General features: G+C 41.0%; 3 protein-coding genes across 3 annotated transcripts in view; 1 reads left to right on the forward strand and 2 right to left on the reverse strand.

The window, feature by feature from the left end:
• The first annotated feature begins 544 nt into the window (after nucleotides 1–544).
• On the forward strand, nucleotides 545–3,390 carry LOC121812207 (ATP synthase subunit f, mitochondrial-like). The gene is made up of 4 exons (XM_042213659.1): nucleotides 545–645; nucleotides 1,560–1,667; nucleotides 3,040–3,156; nucleotides 3,276–3,390. The coding sequence occupies exons 1-4, from the start codon at nucleotides 558–560 to the stop codon at nucleotides 3,302–3,304; spliced, it is 342 nt and encodes a 113-aa protein (XP_042069593.1). The 5' UTR covers nucleotides 545–557; the 3' UTR covers nucleotides 3,305–3,390.
• Nucleotides 3,391–3,532: 142 nt separating this feature from the next.
• LOC102304947 (cleavage and polyadenylation specificity factor subunit 4) lies at nucleotides 3,533–7,149 on the reverse strand. The gene is made up of 8 exons (XM_005946212.3): nucleotides 6,724–7,149; nucleotides 6,532–6,582; nucleotides 5,891–6,043; nucleotides 5,695–5,790; nucleotides 5,464–5,557; nucleotides 5,159–5,231; nucleotides 4,840–4,998; nucleotides 3,533–4,086 (listed from the first exon to the last, which is right to left on the reverse strand). The coding sequence occupies exons 1-8, from the start codon at nucleotides 6,824–6,826 to the stop codon at nucleotides 4,018–4,020; spliced, it is 798 nt and encodes a 265-aa protein (XP_005946274.1). The 5' UTR covers nucleotides 6,827–7,149; the 3' UTR covers nucleotides 3,533–4,017.
• Nucleotides 7,150–9,800: 2,651 nt separating this feature from the next.
• Nucleotides 9,801–17,222, reverse strand: part of shmt1 (serine hydroxymethyltransferase 1 (soluble)) — a 12,282-nt gene continuing 4,860 nt past the window's right edge. Inside the window, exons 11-12 of the mRNA XM_005946214.3 lie at nucleotides 10,459–10,569; nucleotides 9,801–10,370 (exon numbers count right to left, since the gene is read on the reverse strand). Of these exons, the coding sequence (XP_005946276.1) occupies nucleotides 10,198–10,370; nucleotides 10,459–10,569 (284 nt within the window). The 3' untranslated portion in view covers nucleotides 9,801–10,197. The remainder of the gene's footprint in view (nucleotides 10,371–10,458; nucleotides 10,570–17,222) is intronic.

Below are 17,222 nucleotides of genomic sequence, written 5' to 3' on the forward strand. Positions count from 1 at the left end.
CACACATGTGGGGCAAAACTGTAATCCTAACAAGGTACTAGCAGCACAGGTGCTGTAGCCAAAGTCAGGAAGGAAAGCTGGCAACAAAAGCAGGCTTCTGCAAGTGTGCAAGTTAATCTTTTAAGTCTTTACTCAATCAATAAGTTATAAAGGGCAGATCTCACTCTAATTAAATTTGTGCACACCATTTAACAAAAGTGTTGATTCAATTATGGTGTGCCTGACAAGTTTGTTCCTATTTTTTAACACATGTAGAGACGTACACAGACAACCGGGAGTAACATTAAAAATATCTGAATAATGATTCATTCTAGATTTTTAAAAGTGAGGGAGGGTGAACAGATACAAATTTACACCAAAATAAATAAAAAATTAAGATGTTAATAAACATGAACCTATTATTCAGAGCAGATTACGATAAAATAAAATAAATTTATTTATTTAGGAATAATATAATAATAATAATAATAATAATAATAATAATAATAATAATAATAATGTTTGTTGTTTGGTTTTATTGCTTTTGCCGCTCTCTAGTGGATTCACTTTAAAACTACATGACCTCCCATAATGCACTTTCTCCTTTTATTCCCATCATTCCTTGCAGCAAACCTTCTGCACCGGTCAAGATGGCGGACAGAGCAGGTACCGTAATGTGCCTTCTCCCAAAAAAATATTGTCCTGTTTTTGTTTTATATGTCATCATCTTGGCATATAATGAGGCTTTTGGGGACTGAGGGGTGTTTTCTATCAGACAAGCCGTGAATTCGTCACTTGAAGGTCTTTTTCGGACTGAAGGCCTCGCTAAACCCTTTGAGTCACGTCAAGGACTTTGCGTGTCATTGGCGAATTTACTGTGAAAATAAATCTGCAGGCCGCTTTTTTAGATTTAACTGCACCTTTCAGAGTGACCTACAGCTTGGATGAAGCTCTAATAATCGTGCTGTTGATAAACGTGTCGATTATATAACGGTTTCTTTAGCTAGCTTGCTCGGTAGCACGCAAACACGGCGCGATTAGCACAAACTAGGATGGTCTCTTTGACCAACTTTAATTGTAAAAAAACATAAAGAAGAACTTGGGTGCTTGGGTGTCTTGTTGTGTGCTTTATGGTGTTTTTGAAAAGCGGTCCAGCAAACTTTCATTCATTATGTCATCACAATCGGCTACACACACCTGGTAAATGTCAAACTAGCTCCTAGCGAGTCGGCTGCTGTGTTTTGAGTGTAATTGAATTACTGCGACGACTGAAAACATGTTAACAAGTTGTTAATTATTTTGCAGAATTAAGAGCTTCGGTTTTTAATTAGTCTCCGTAACTCTTAGCCTGATAATTATTTGAAAGGTTAATAGTTTATTGGATATTTTAAAAAAGTCAGAAAATATGTAGGGAAATTACAATTTTGTGTCCTCGGTACACGATGTTGCCACTTTTTGTCTTTAGACAAGCGGTTTAAACGTGTCTTTAGATTGCTAATGTTTGTAATTCAGTGGCATGTTTTTATTCTTTGTTGACAGTGTGCATTTTCAGTGATGACGCTCTTTTTACGTGTTTTTAGTTTCCTTAGCTGAGAAGCGGCTGATGGACGTGAAACTCAACGAGCTGGGAGCCTGGCTTGGAGGTCGAGACTTTACTCCCAATGGCATCCTCTCAGCCATTCGCAGGGGTGAGTACATCTTGCTCCGACTACTTCTGGTGGGCAGGAAAAACTTTTTTTCTTTTTTTACCTACTGGAACTTGGTTTTTAAACACTGACTGATTATTTATATACATTTTTTTCAGCTTGCACTCTCTTCCTCACCTCTCTTGTGCACTGTCGGTTGCCTTGGATCTTTGACCCCCACATATTTAAACCCATCCACATTAACTACTTCAGCTTATTGCATCTTTACGGTTTCACCTGTAACGCATCTGTTATGTAAGGAATATGTTATTTATGAGGGCTCAGCTCTGCCTTTGGCTAGGCGCTTCCTTAGTACAGGGGTCCTGAACCTCTCCAGTGACTTTATCAGAAAATGGATATGTATATAAAAATAAACAATGGCTTTGTGTGTGAATATTTCAGTTTTTGGCATTGATCAGATGTCCAACTCCAGGCCTCGGGGGGCCAGTGAGGCTAAATTACCTCCTCAACATGTCTTGAAGTTCTCAAGAGGCCTGCCAATGAACTAATCATTTCATTCAGTGGTGTTGACCCAGGGTGTTATCTAAACTCAGCAGGACACCGGCATGGAGTTCAACACCCCTGATCTAAAACACTCTTTACATTTACCAGCAGTACAATTGTCCTTAAACACAGATTCTTAAAAAAATATTTTACGATGTGCATCATAGCTCATGTTTATCGCCTTGATTTTTGCTGAACCTCAGTAAAAATGGTCAGCATGGCTGCGTAGTTTTAACTCCCAGTTGGTATGGATTCCAGATCTAAAAACAAAAGTGAGGGGAAAATGGAATGATTTCGTCACTTTCACCACCAAGTATTTTTAATCTAAAGCTGGACTTTAGTTAAAATTATGTTGAAAATTGACTGTTTTAAAGTTTTTCGATTTCACTTTGTTTGATATATTGTCTGATTGGGGCCCCTTAAGATTGATTTGCACAGAAACCTGGGTTGAAAATTATACCTGCTCTGTCTCAAAGTGGATTTAAAAATGCTAATTTTAACTCTACTTTTCTTCTGTTTTGTTAGTAATAAGTATAAAATAAAGTGAAAATCCAGAATTGAAGTACAAAATCAGAAATGGCCCACTGGAGAGTAAGAATCTACTCATTTAGGCTACTTTACACTTAATCTTAGTATCCTTCTTTACATGAGGCTCGTGCTTTGTGGTCTTTTATTTTTTTGAATCACAAATTGCTGAAAAATGTCTCTTGACAGTAAAGGTTGCTGACCCCTGTGCTAGTAGCTTTACTTATACTTGGGACACTAATTTGAGAATCTGGCCTCAGTAGTAATTAAGGTCACAGAATGAGTGCGCCTCTTGCATGTATTGAATACTAAACAGGACACTTGACCATGCTGTTTTCTCTTCTAGGCCATGACAGATACTACAACAAGTACATCAATGTGAAGAAGGGGGGCATCGGTGGTGTAGCTATGCTGCTTGTGGGCTACGTGGCCATCAGCTACTTATGGGAATACGACCACATCAGTAAGAAACACACTCGCTTACAGAGCCTCTTTTCTTTCTTTGCACTCGTGTCACAGTCAACCTCACTGGTTAAAAAAAAAAGCTAATATTTTAAACGACTTGTGCTTCTTTTCTTGTAGAACACGATCGCTGGAGGAAGTACCACTGAGCCCCTTCAGGAACGCGTCAGCTCTTTCTATCCTCGGCTCTGTTCATATGTGATTGTTGTGACCAATAAAAAAATAAGGATAAGGATTTACTGTTGTGAGTGTACTGTGTAAATCTCAGAAGTGGCTATGAGAAGATCAGAAGTGAGGGGTAAAAAAAATTAATAAAATCTGAAACAAGAACATTTATTTGTACAGACAGAATATGTTCAGACTGTCAACAAAGCGTCTCTTCCAGCTGCTCTGCACTACCGTACCTGCCACACACAGCTGCTAAACCGAGGCTGAAATGTCCAGAATGAGACCTTTGTAGCTAGTGTGGATTTGGGCACGGAGTACAAGCTAAATTACATTCCTAAGATGTTTATCACATTTGTTCAATTTTTTTTTTTTCATGGTCAGACTTGGAACATAGCAGTGGCAGTTGCAGTCACATGACCTGAGGAACAACAGCACCTGTATTGGTGTTTGCAGCAGTCTGGACCCTGGGAGTGACTCTTCAAAGTCACCTGTACTGTACAAACCCAGCAAATCAGGCCGGATGACCTTTTTTCTTGTCACTTTCATGTGTCCACAGGCCCCCCTCCCACTGTCCGTGTCTGTCGGGCAGCAATTAGTCTTTAAGAAACACCAGCATGTAGAGCAGTCTTCCCCATTCTCTCTTCTGCTCACATCAGGGGTGGTGCGCTACAGCACTGAGGTGTTCGGCTGAAGGTTACTGACCACTCAGGAAGGCGAGATGGCCTTTAGTACATTTGTTGGCATAGTGGCCCTTCTCGCCACACTGCAGACAAGAGGAAGACGGAAATGAAGCAATTAACGACATTTACTGCATGTTCCAGTTGTTCCCAGTAGCAAGAACAAAACAAACAAATCCTCTAATTTTAAAGGAGATTGTTTTAGGGGTGTTTTCCCTTCTTTATTTACAGTCATATGTGCTGTGAGATTGGTGGCTCTGTTAAAAGTGTACAAGGTTTAAATAATGATATCAGTGAATGTCCAAGTAAACCCTATAACCCAAAACCCCAGGCTGTTGGAACAGCTGCTCCACCCACATTCATACATGTTCAGCATACAATTTGCAAGAGACAGCCAATCAGAAAAAAGTGGGAAGCAAACTTAAAACTGATGATTCCAGATTGTGTTTGAACTGAGGAGCCAGACTCTTGTGCACATTTTTCATCCCAAAGAGATTTGTGTCACCACCTTTTGCTTTTAGGCAAATGTGTAAAGTACTACACTGTGGAGAGCCAAGAAATTCAGAAAATTGTTCCCCTTTAAGAAGCTGGATAAATTCACAAGAGCACCAGTGATCCATCTTATTCAAGGCTCACTGCAACCACGCAGAGAAAACCAGTATTATAGGTAAAACCTTACAAGTGCATCTAAACTTGAGAAAAGTCTGGTTTTAATGATCTAAATGTATGGCCGGTGCATGCTTTGGCAATATAACCAACCACAGTTTGATTAATGATTGCAATTACGACCAAAGCGAGAGACTGGCATAGCTTTAATCACAGATGTACAGCCGACTCACCTTGTAGCAGGTGACTTGGTCCAGCGGACGAGGCCCTCTGTTGGCATTTAGATTGTTCTGCTGAGACACAGTAGTCGTGTTGTTCTGCTGCCGCTGGGCTGGGATGGAGTTTGTGAGCTGGATTAAGGAGAGCGACGAGCGACCAATGGTAGGCACGGGCTGCGGCAGGAGGCAAGCAGAGAGACCGTTTTCACTGTGCACCTCAGCAACAGGAACGAACAGTTAAACAGAAGCACCGAGAGTCATGCTGATTCATCCTGTGAGATGGATCCACGCCGGCATCGGGATGCATCATTCGAGTGTTTGTGTGCATTCTTACCTTTGCCTGGTTCTGGTTTTGCTGTGGGAGAGGAGGCTGTTCAGAAGCGCCCATAGGCAGCTCAAATCGGGGGCTGTGGAGGAACATCAACGTATAATCTACGTTACTGCAGGGTGAAGTCTCAAAAAACTTTTAATCCAGCTATCCATCATTATAAAATCAAACAAAGACCATTTATACTGGAGTGTAATGTAATGAAATTCCTGCACAATTGCTTGGCAGATTTAACCAACTTAATGTGGAGCAGCGGTCCTATCAGGAATCATACCTGTTGTGTAGGAAGTAAATGTAACAGGACTACTTACTGCATAAATTTACAGGACTTTCCTTCTGGACAGAAGCCCACCAAGTAGTTCACACAGATCACCCTTCTGGTATGTCGGTGTCGGCAGTCAGGACCTGAGGTAAGAAGACGGAGACACAGATGAGGACAAATAATAAGACGTATTATGTTTTTCTCCATTTAAACCACAGAACAGACAGGCTACGTCTATAAGCAGTGGGTTTGTGGTATTAGTACCAGAATTTGACCTTACCGTGTTTGCAGAAGCCTCGGTCATACCAGGGACAGTCTTTGATCTTGGACTCTGGATCTATGTGTAGGAAAGGACACTCCTTGTTGCTGCATTCACCTGTGAGGGTCGCAGAACAAAACATTAATCAGTACGGCATTCATCTGACAAGATCTGTGCAAAGTTTAACCAAATAAATGCACTTATGATGTCAACTCACCGAACTTTGAGTAGAAGTAGCATTCAGGCATCTTGGTCATGTCGTATTCGTGGAGAAACTCGCACTGGTCTCCCTTCTTACACAGACCTCTGAGCCAGTGCTTACACACCACTGTCTTCTCTCCACTGATGTGACGGAACGGACACATCCCACCTGTGAGACACAGTGCGCTCTGTGACCTTCTCCTCATTAAGACACACATGGCTCTCAGTGTCATGCTGATCACTTAAAACACAATTTAGTACTTTAAATTTGGACATTTTAGAGATCAGCAGAGACTGGCCTAATGGCAGGGATTGAAATGGTTACAAAAGTGCTTAATAAAGAAGGGGGGAAAGGTCATTTCCCTTGAAGCTATTAAGAGGAGTAATATAATTCACAACATTATGAAAATGGGCTATTCTTGGAAATCAGTGAGGTGCAGGCTACTGTAGCAGTGCGTAAACAGTATATCTAAGGCTGTATTTAGACATGAGAGGTAGAGCTTGCTTAAAAAAAAAAGGTCAACCAGCACCGATCTGTGCGTTTGAGTGGCGTGAAGTGTCTAAACTTTAACTTTACGGAAGTTAAAGAGTTCATTGTTGGGGCCGTTCACGCTGCAGTGACATCACCACAGAGTTGAGACCATGTTGTGATTTTACCTTTCTGACACGCAGCTCTCATGAAGAACTCGCACACAGCAGACCCGGACTCTGCAGAGACACACACGATCACAGGGTCAATGAACATAAGTAGTCAGTGGCGGTCAACTCTCCCCTCGTCACTTTTACCGTTAATTCCGCTTAAGGTTAACCCGCAGCGGGCTTAGTACCAGCTAGCATCCCAGCACTTACTATCCATGCCGGGGAAAGGCAGCGGCTGGGCTCCCAGCTGCTGCTCCACGGCAATCTCCAGGTCAAACTTGATGTGGTCCACGTTGGCCAGTAAATCCTGCATGTCCGCTGCAGTCTATTCACTCCTCCGATCAGATAAATGTCCGTTTCGGTTAAGCTAGCTCGAAGTCTAGCTACTAGCTACCAAGTTCCCTCTCAGCCTGCTAAGGCGGCTAGCCAAGCTAACTGATAAGTTAGCACCAAACTCCAAACTCCGATACCGAGAATACAACAGATGCCGTAGTTTATAGTTCTAATGTCGGTTTTAAAGACAAGCCATGGACACGACCGGCCCGTAAATGTTTGTATGTCCCCGAACTACTCCTTGTTCTGTGTGGATGATGGGAGGCGCGCAGGCTGACCTCCGACCTGACAAAATCAGACAAGACTAAACGATCGCAGAGCGCTTCGTTAAATCCACAACTCAACAGTAAGTTTCAGTTTTTCCACATGATGAAGAAATGCTGCTTTAGTAAAATCTGTCAGCATTTCTCTTTGGGCTTAAACTGTAAGAAATGAGAAAAATTACAGGAAAAAACCGTGGAGCCAAAACAGAAATTTCTATAGTAGATCATTTGTAATCTGAATGTAGGAGCATTAAAATCAGAAATTACTGTAGTGTAGCATGAATAGCCAGGGGGGAGCTGGAAGGAAAAGATGTAAAACTGACTACATTTGGATTCTGGTGCCCCTTTATGTCTGACACCATTGGTACAAAACATATTTTATATCAGTCTGTGTGGTTCAGAGGCCCGGCAAGGTTTTATTCAGCTTCACTGAAGTGTTTTTTTTTCTTTATAAAATCCATCACTGTTGCTTTCGTGCATTTATTATGATTATTATAGAGCTTCTCAGTGGGAAAGCTGAGGTACTGGGATGTGTATTTTGATCTTCAATGATTGATTGATTGAATCTTTATTTTGAACATGTTGAAAAAGTACAACAAAATAGAATTAAAAGAGACAAATGAACAAAGCAAAACAAAAGGAAAACGAGCAACCACAACTCCAAATAACGTTCATGTTCAAAAAGGAGCAGGAAGAAGCATAAGCTTATTTAATCCCACCCCTTTTCCACTATCTAGTATCAATAGACTACAGAAATACAGTACAACATTATAGAGCACGTGACCAGCAACAGGGTTGGGTAGGGGAAAGGAGTAATCCCAGGCAACACAGCAGCCATCCTGCCACTGCGCCGTCTCTCCAGCGCGGGCCCAGACCCGCCTCGTGTTCCCAGGAGGCAACAAGCATCGAAGGCATTGGAAGGGGAGGGGGGATGTGTGAGTGCTTATCAGTGTAAGTGTATGTGTGTGCGTGTCCATAGTTCAGCTGAGACAGTGTCCTTCCGCCCTACCAGGCTAAGTAAACAGTCTACCAGCCAACCCAGGTGGCCTTGCATAGAGTGTTATCAGGGAGTTTTTGTTCGGCTCCAGCCTTGAGCCCACAGCTGGCACCGAGGGGATATCCGCATTATGATGTTGATGTTGTTGATTTTTCTTTTATGCGAGCAGCTCATGAGAATTTCAAAGCTGTTCTTTAACACTCCGACACTGGTCTCTCAATCTCCCGTTGGAGAGCCGCGAGCTTCTCCATGATGTTATCAAACTTGCGCTCCGTGGTGTTGTCATTCTTGTGCTCAGAGAGCCGATTCTGAGACCTCACGACTGCAGTGAGCTGTCCCACGATGTAATCCAACTTTCTGAGCGGACTTCTCCTTGATCTAACCCAATATACGCTCAGAGGTGTTATTCTGAGTATTCACGGCAGCCGTAAGCTTCTCCAAGGTCTTACCATGCTGCACTCAGTGAGCCCATTCTGAGAAAGTCGCGCCTCGTCCCATCGTTTCAATCCCAGCGGGCAGCCTTGGGGGGGTTTGAACAGCCGGTTCCGCTCTCTTAATTCTCCGATAAGCCAGGGCCAAGCCAGCTCCGATCAGCAAGAACCCTGTTATCATGGTTCCAATAGGTAGATATCTTCAGCGTCCTCGATCGACAGTCCCGCCAGGCACACGATCCTCATGCCCACCCGTCCATCGTGTATCCGGCAGGGAAAGTCCCTCCAGGGCACTCGGGCTCTCCCGAGCCCAGACTTCTCGTTGAGAAAAGGGTGTCAATAGCATTCAGAGACCAGTTGATCAAATCCATAATTCTCTTTTAGGTTTTAGAGAACAGACTGTGAGAGAGTGTTCCAGGGAAAGTAATACACACGAGACAAGACAAGGACACAAGAGGCTAAGCAGGGAAGATAAGGGGAAGGAGGAGAGGAGAAAAGTGCGACTGCAAACGAAGATTCTAATCTAAAATAATCAAATGTATAGATTAAGAAAAATTTAAAACCCCCAAACCAGTGATTGTACCAACATTCGTAGTTTTCAGTAGAAACATATCAGATCCTTGTTTCCAATAAAATTGGGACACCACGTAAAATGTAATTAAGGTTGTTTGTTTAATTTAAAATTGGTACAAAAGCAACACATGAAAGGTAGAAAATTAGATTTATCTTTTTTTAATTGGATGCCAGCAGCATGCTATGCTGTTTCAGTGTTTTCTAATGTCCTGTATCACCTGATCTTTCAGGATTACTGACCGTTTTTCCTGAAAGAGACTATGTTATAGCATATACAGATTCATACAGCAGTATCCAGTTTGAGTGAAAATCCAAGTCCAGGATATCTCTTCACTGAGAATTGTACTAGGAAGAAAAAATGTCTACTGGAAACTTATTCACCCTTTGAAACCAACGTCCAGGTTTCACAGGAACACAGGGTCTGGATATTCGACTCTCTGTGGACTCGTTCTCATCAAGGTGATTTGAATTTTAATGACCCCTTAACTTTTATTCTACCAGAATTTTCATTTGTCCAGTGCTCTTGTAATGGCATTCCAGCCAGCATCAGCTGTTTTTCTATTGCTGCTAAATCAAGATTATTAAACCACTGTAAGCTTCTAATATCTACTTAACTTAATCAGAGTCCAGAGCACTGATGTACTTAGACTGGGGAAAAAAATAAAGCAAAACAAAACATAACAGCTGAGGTTTCGTTCATTCTTAGTTTATTCAGAATGTAATTATTTTATTTTCAAAGTTGTACTTACGATACTATATACTGAAAATGTGGTAGTTTGCTACAAAACCTCTGAAGTGTAACCTTAATAAAGATGAAAGTGAGATTTCTGATGAGCTCAAAGCTTAAATATGATTGTAACACCCGACCATGAAGCTAAATGGAAAACACGTAAAAATGGGAAAGGCTCAGTAACAACACAGAATAATTCGATGGTTATTAAATCTGTTTGAACAGAAATCGTGTCTATCCATGCGAACTGTGAGTCGACAGTCAAAATAAAGGAAAAACAAAAACCCAGCATCATATGCCTTCGTACTAATCTTCTTGAATCATCCGTTCAGCTGCATTTAGAGTCTGAACTGCGCTCTACAGCTCGGGTAGACCTGGCATTGGGAATTGTCCGGCGAAAGCCTCCACCTCAGCCCTGATCTCCGCTACCCGCTGCTGGAACTTCTCTCCCTGGGATAATGCCTGAACAAACTCCTTCAGAGTGGCTTTGGGATCCAGACTTTTCTGCACCTCCACAGTCAGTTCAATGCCTGCGGAAGAATGGAAAGCATGGGTTATTTACATTTTGTTTGTGAGAAATCTTTTTACACCAATTCCTCCTTTAAAGAAATAAATTACCTCTGTGAATGAACTCAGCCACTTTCCTGAAGTCATTCTCCACCAAGCCTCTGGAGGTAAGAGCCGGCGAGCCGAACCTCAGGCCGCTAGGTCGCAAAGCACTTTTATCTCCTACAAAGATGTACGAGAAAAACTAAGAATGGGACTTTGCAGAGACATCAATCAAGCAAAAATGGGATCTATCTGCTTAAAAAAAAAAAAAACTTTTACATCTTAAATTTCAATTAACTTACATTTTAACTACTGATTTTATCTACTGTTCTGAGTTTATCTACTGTTTTTTTAATCAATTTTAAATCATGCTTTATTGTTTTTGTTTTTCAATTTCTGTGTAAAGCACTTTGAATCACTTTGTTGTTGAATTGTGCTATATAAATAAACTTGCCTTATTCCTCTGCTTCTCTTGCTGCATTGAGCATGTTTATGACAAAAGAATTTCCCTCAGGATAAATAAAGTTCTTATCTCATCTTAAATATGAAATGTTCCTTACTTGCCATACTCGTGATATGGAAAACTACCCCATTGGCACACACACACACACACACACAACACACAGACACACAAAGCACATCAGCACCACAACAACACACATACACACATCAAGGTGGGACTCAAGTCATTGTTATCTGCAAGTCACAAGTCAAGTCTCAAGTAATGTCAGGCAAGTCAGAGTCGAGTCTCAAGTCACTGGTGTAAAAGTCCGAGTAAAGTCACAAGTCTGAAACTTTGAATTTCAAGTCCTTTCGAGTCTTTAAAAAAAAAAAAAAAATGTTGCAGTTATGCTAAATGTAAATATTAGACCATGTAATTTTAAAATCTGTGTTTTTCTCAACACATGACAAAATAGTGAACTTAGAAAATATACACAAATTGTGAAATTGCACCTCTTTAAAATGCAGCTCAATTAAACCTAGCTCCAAGAATAATTTTCACCGACAGTTCTGAGATAAGCTGCATGTTATTCTTGGATGCGGTTGTAGGACCGGCTTTAAAATCGCATGACAAAAATATCATACACATTAAAAAAAACTGATCACCAACGTAGCCTGGACAACATTTGCTAGTTAGATGAAGTCAGCTATCTCATCGTAGCATATTTATATGCATATTTATAATCATACGGTTCTTGGAGTGAGTGCATACACTCATGAAGTTTAGTAACTTCAGGTCACTGCAACAAGCCCAGGTACAGTTTACCGACGGATGGGTGCAGGACCTTGAAATGCACCGTGTAGAACGAAAGACCATCGTACGTATCATAAGTTTACCAGTCTCACAAATCGTCGTCATAAATACACATTCGTTAACCGTTTATTAATAGGACCTTTGAGCTCAACGGTAATTAATTAGTAGTGGAAATAATTTCTGGTAGCATACAGAAATGTAGCAGTGACAATAATACTGTATGCTGTAATCGTACTGGGCAATTAGTGATACAAAAAACTGTTTTATCCTGTGAATAAAAGTATATGTTTTTGTCAATGTACCATAATAACAGAAGCGAAACGCAATATTGTGTCAGGACAATTCACTATTTATGCACAATAAACAAAGGAGCATAGCGCGACAATTTCTGTTCAGCGCCAGACTTGCTTGTAACCTATATCACCAATTATGTTATGAAAATGACGCATTAACTACAACAGCAGACTGACCTTGTGGAAATGCTTGGAGCAGACTAACCTGTGAGCTGGAGTGGTTCTGGGACGTTATATTTGGTCTTTGAATGGCTGCAATCCAGTCGGCTCTTTGTCTTCGAACATCTGACATCTCTCAAGCTAATGATAACGCTCTTACCGTCGCTTCCGTCCATGCAGTATTGTTATATAAAGCTTTTGAATTTGTGTTTTTCGCTGTATGATTCAATTGAAGTGCTGCTATACCTGCCAGTTCCGTTTTCGTTCTACCCTAGTCAATAATCTCTATATGCATGTTATTTATTTGGGTATCAAGTCTCAATACCGTCAAGTCCTCAGCCAGTCATTGGTGTAAAAGTCCAAGTCAAGTCACAAGTCTTAGAACATTTTTTCAAGTCAAGTCTAAAGTCATAAAATTAATGACTCGAGTCTGACTCGAGTCCAAGTCATGTGACTCGAGTCCACACCTCTGATAGAAGCCACTAGAAACAAACTATTCCAGCCTAATTGATGACATTTATGGCATTTGTTTTCTGTGCTGACTGATATGCTGCTCAGTGCTTTGCTGCCTGCTTTTAAATCAGGTGTCACTCTGAACATAAACACAAGCTACATGTGATGTCTCTGATGTGTATCTGTTTCTACCCGTGCTGATGCTAGCATGACTAAAGCTAGCCAAGCAGCAGTAAATATGTGAAGCAAGGCAGAAGGATATACTCATCAAACAAACAGGATCATAAGAATATAAAACCACGAGCACTACAAATGTAACAGAAATATGTTGACATAAAATGGCATGTTATTTGAAATCTACACGAAACAATGACACAACTACTTCTTTTCAATTTTTTCAATTTATTTATTTTTTACCAATTGTCCAAATTAGTCTGTGATTGGCCTTAGTGTGACAGAAATCATATTTATATACAACTAAATATGACTCAGCAAACATGTTTTAAATGGATGATTCCTCACTTGATGACGAATGATCCATTTCCATATTTGCTGAGTCTTAAATTTGATGTCAGTGAACTTTCAGTGGTTGGTGTTAAAAAAAAGCCCCCAAATCCCCTATGAGCAAGCACTTGGCGACAGTGGAGAGGAAAAACTCCCTCTTAATGGGAAGAAACCTCTGACAGAACCGGGCTCAGGAAGGGGTGGCCTTCTGTCTCGACCGAGAGGGGTTCAAATGTTCACTGACAATTTAGTTGTATATAAATATGATTTTTAGGACTTGATGTTGACACCAATTATGTGAAATTGGGGACGCGCACAGTTCCGCTTCTTCTTGTTCTTCTTCTTACTTGGCGGAATCTCTGGCAGGCTCTTAACTTCAGTCTTGAGTTCAGCCACCTTGACATTGAGCATTTTCTGTTTGTCTTGTAGACTTTGCAAAGATTCCTGTACAGAAAATGCAGCTGACTCTTCTTTTTCTATCTTCTGTTGTTCTGTGGTGTCTTTTTCTTTCTGAGGCTCCTGCAGAGACCTTGCAGTGGATGGCCGTGAGTCCTCTTTTTCCATCTTCTCCTGTTCTCCAGTCTCGTTTTCTTTCGGAAGCTCAAATTTGTGCATTTCATTTGCAGCAGTGGAATTTTGTTCTTTGTGCTGCTGTGGGATTTTAAGTGAGGAAGCTTTGGCCCCTTTCAGCTCTCGCTCCAGAGACTCTAGCTTCAAATCATGAAGGGCCTTGTTGGGGCAGAGCTGGGATTTCAGGTCACTGATTTCCAGGTTGAGTGTCTCCTGCTCCTGCCTATGTTTAACGGCCTGCTCTTCAAGCTGATTTTGAGCTGCTAGGAGCTGTTTCTGGAGCATCTCAATCTGCTCTTGCTGAATCCTACATTTGAGCTCAAATTCAGCCTCCTTAGAGGACTTCAGTCCTACAGAGTCAGTGTGTGAAGCCTCTGTGGTTGGAGTGGCAGACTCCACACACTGCTCTGTGGTAGGGTGGCTGATTTGGTCCCAGGGTAGCAATCACCTCATCCAATAGACCATAGCTTCATTGTCATTGGAGAGTGTCTGTCTCACTGATGTCATAGGGCTTATTACTAGAAGCCTCTTCCAGCTGCTCTATGAGGCCTTTAATCGTTTCCTCGTGATTTCGCTCGTTCTCGTGAATTTCTTCACGAAGTTTGTTCACCTGAACTGGTGATAAGAGGCCCTCTTGTTTGCACCTACCATTTTACAGTAAAGGTCGTTCTGATGGTATTGGGAGGCTTCCAGTTGGTGTCTGAGAGCAGCAATCTCGTGCCAGGGATTAAACGGGGGTCTAAATGTGGGAATGGGTTGATATTGCCAAGTCCCTCCATTAGGCACAGGGTTTGGTCTGCTGGGGTTCTTCCCATTTCTCTCTCTCTCCATGTCCTCCTTTGCATTTGAAATGGGGAGGGATTCAGCCTTTTCTTTTTCAGGAGTGGCTCCAGTGTTTTGTTGCATTTCTTCATTGTTCGGGTTTGCTCCATCACCCGTGCTGTTTTGAGCTTAAGAAGAGCCCGGGCATATGCCCGAGTAATTGGTCTTCTTGGTTCTTCAGCCACTCTTTTCTGTTTTTGCTTTTTTTGTTTCTTTGGTTTCACAACCGTTTCCTTTGGTGGTTGTGCCACAGGAGACTTTTTAGTATTTGGTTGTGCGGCTTTATCAACCTCAGGTTTTGGTGTGATGACCATTTCTATTTTTGCTTCTGCCATTGTAGATGCGTCAGCGTGTGCGTCTGCGTTTCTCTGCGTCCGCCTTGTCTTTGTTTTAACAACCAGGTTGCTTTGTGTTTCTGCCATCCGAGATCCACTAAAGTTGGTTGAACGTCTCCCCTATTTATAGGGTTTTCAGTAGAATGTGCACTGTGACATCACAGGCTGTTCCTGTGATGCGCTGTTCCTTTGAAGTGCCATGATTGGAACAATTCAAAATAAAATGCCCACAAACCTAATGTAAAGGAAAGGCTTTTATTTTGTAGCACATACTGAATTAACACTATAAAAGCTACTCTACAGGAATTGCAGTAAAAAATAAAACAAAAGCAAAATATGTTTTTTAAATGGTTGTTAAAAAAACTAACCAAAGTAGAAGACAACTGTTTAGTGGAAAGTATTCGACATTCTAGAGATTCTCAGGCATAATAACTTCTTTCATAATTTAAACAAGGACAGGTAGAAAACGTTCATATTTAGTGAAAGATATTTATTAACATTATCCAATGAGAGTTACTGAATGTCTGTAGGCAGTGAGATCTTGGTGGTTGATGAGGCGACAGAATGTCATCTATGTTTTGTTTTAAATTCAGTTTCAATGCTGAATCTAAGAAACAACAGACTGCAGAGGGAGACTTTAATAGAGGTTTACTAACTCTTACTATCATATACATTGTGGAAAAATCTGTCTTTATTTAGCATAATATATTTGTTATAAGCACTAAATATGTTTTATGATTAACTGATGAACACTAATAATGTCAGGCAAGTCAGAGTCGAGTCTCAAGTCACTGGTGTAAAAGTCCGAGTAAAGTCACAAGTCTGAAATTTTGAATTTCAAGTCCTTTCGAGTCTTTAAAAAAAAAAAAAAAAAAGCATGTTGCAGTTATGCTAAATGTAAATATTAGACCATGTAATTTTTAAATCTGTGTTTTTCTCAACACATGACAAAATAGTGAACTTAGAAAATATACACAAATTGTGAAATTGCACCTCTTTAAAATGCAGCTCAATTAAACCTAGCTCCAAGAATAATTTTCACCGACAGTTCTGAGATAAGCTGCATGTTATTCTTGGATGCGGTTGTAGGACCGGCTTTAAAATCGCATGACAAAAATATCATACACATTAAAAAAAACTGCATCACCAACGTAGCCTGGACAACATTTGCTAGTTAGATGAAGTCAGCTATCTCATGTAGCATATTTATATGCATATTTATAATCATACGGTTCTTGGAGTGAGTGCATACACTCATGAAGTTTAGTAACTTCAGGTCACTGCAACAAGCCCAGGTACAGTTTACCGACGGATGGGTGCAGGACCTTGAAATGCACCGTGTAGAACGAAAGACCATCGTACGTATCATAAGTTTACCAGTCTCACAAATCGTCGTCATAAATACACATTCGTTAACCGTTTATTAATAGGACCTTTGAGCTCAACGGTAATTAATTAGTAGTGGAAATAATTTCTGGTAGCATCACAGAAATGTAGCAGTGACAATAATACTGTATGCTGTAATCGTACTGGGCAATTAGTGATACAAAAAACTGTTTTATCCTGTGAATAAAAGTATATGTTTTTGTCAATGTACCATAATAACAGAAGCGAAACGCAATATTGTGTCAGGACAATTCACTATTTATGCACAATAAACAAAGGAGCATAGCGCGACAATTTCTGTTCAGCGCCAGACTTGCTTGTAACCTATATCACCAATTATGTTATGAAAATGACGTATTAACTACAACAGCAACTGACCTTGTGTAAATGCTTGGAGCAGACTAACCTGTGAGCTGGAGTGTTCTGGGACGTTATATTTGTCTTTGAATGGCTGCAATCCAGGCCATCCGTCGCTCTTTGTTACTTCGGAAACATGGCTCGAACAATTTCTCTTCAACGACGTAATCCGATAACAACCGATCTCTTTACCCGTCGGCTTCCCGTGGCTGTCATGCGACCGGCTATTGCAGTTAATAATACAACAGCTTCTTGACATTTTTGTGTTTCTTTTTATCGCTGTGTACTGATTTCAATTGAAAGCCTGCGTGCGCTAGTACCTCTTGCCACGAGTTCCCAGAATCCTTTGGGTTTTACCCCGAATGACGTCACATTTTCAATCTCTATATAATATGCATGTTAAATTTTATATTTGGGGTAAATATCAAGTCTTTTCAAGTAAACCGGTTCAAGTCCAATTCAAGTCCCAGGTCATTGGTGTAAAAGTCCAAGTCAAGTCACAAGTCTTAGAACATTTTTTCAAGTCAAGTCTAAAGTCATAAAATTAATGACTCGAGTCTGACTCGAGTCCAAGTCATGTGACTCGAGTCCACACCTCTGACACACACACACACACACACACAACACTAACACACACCACACCCCACACCACCCACCACCCACACACACCACACCACACACACACACACACACACACTA

The sequence above is a fragment of the Haplochromis burtoni genome, unplaced genomic scaffold (assembly GCF_018398535.1).
Source record: "Haplochromis burtoni strain Fernald_Lab_line unplaced genomic scaffold, NCSU_Asbu1 Contig_464, whole genome shotgun sequence".
Lineage (NCBI taxonomy): Eukaryota > Metazoa > Chordata > Actinopteri > Cichliformes > Cichlidae > Haplochromis > Haplochromis burtoni.

What these genes read in the sequence shown, in the direction of transcription:
- LOC121812207 (XM_042213659.1), top strand. Translation starts at nt 558, where the DNA reads ATGACCTCCCATAATGCACTTTCTCCTTTTATTCCCATCATTCCTTGC. An exon ending in CCTCTCAGCCATTCGCAGGG is followed by an intron (nt 1,668 to 3,039) that starts GTGAGTACATCT and finishes TTTCTCTTCTAG; the next exon opens with GCCATGACAGATACTACAAC. An exon ending in ATGGGAATACGACCACATCA is followed by an intron (nt 3,157 to 3,275) that starts GTAAGAAACACA and finishes CTTTTCTTGTAG; the next exon opens with AACACGATCGCTGGAGGAAG.
- LOC102304947 (XM_005946212.3), bottom strand. Translation starts at nt 6,826, where the DNA reads ATGCAGGATTTACTGGCCAACGTGGACCACATCAAGTTTGACCTGGAG. An exon ending in GCCTTTCCCCGGCATGGATA is followed by an intron (nt 6,583 to 6,723) that starts GTAAGTGCTGGG and finishes GTGTCTCTGCAG; the next exon opens with AGTCCGGGTCTGCTGTGTGC. An exon ending in AAGTCCTGTAAATTTATGCA is followed by an intron (nt 5,232 to 5,463) that starts GTAAGTAGTCCT and finishes GTTCCTCCACAG; the next exon opens with CCCCCGATTTGAGCTGCCTA.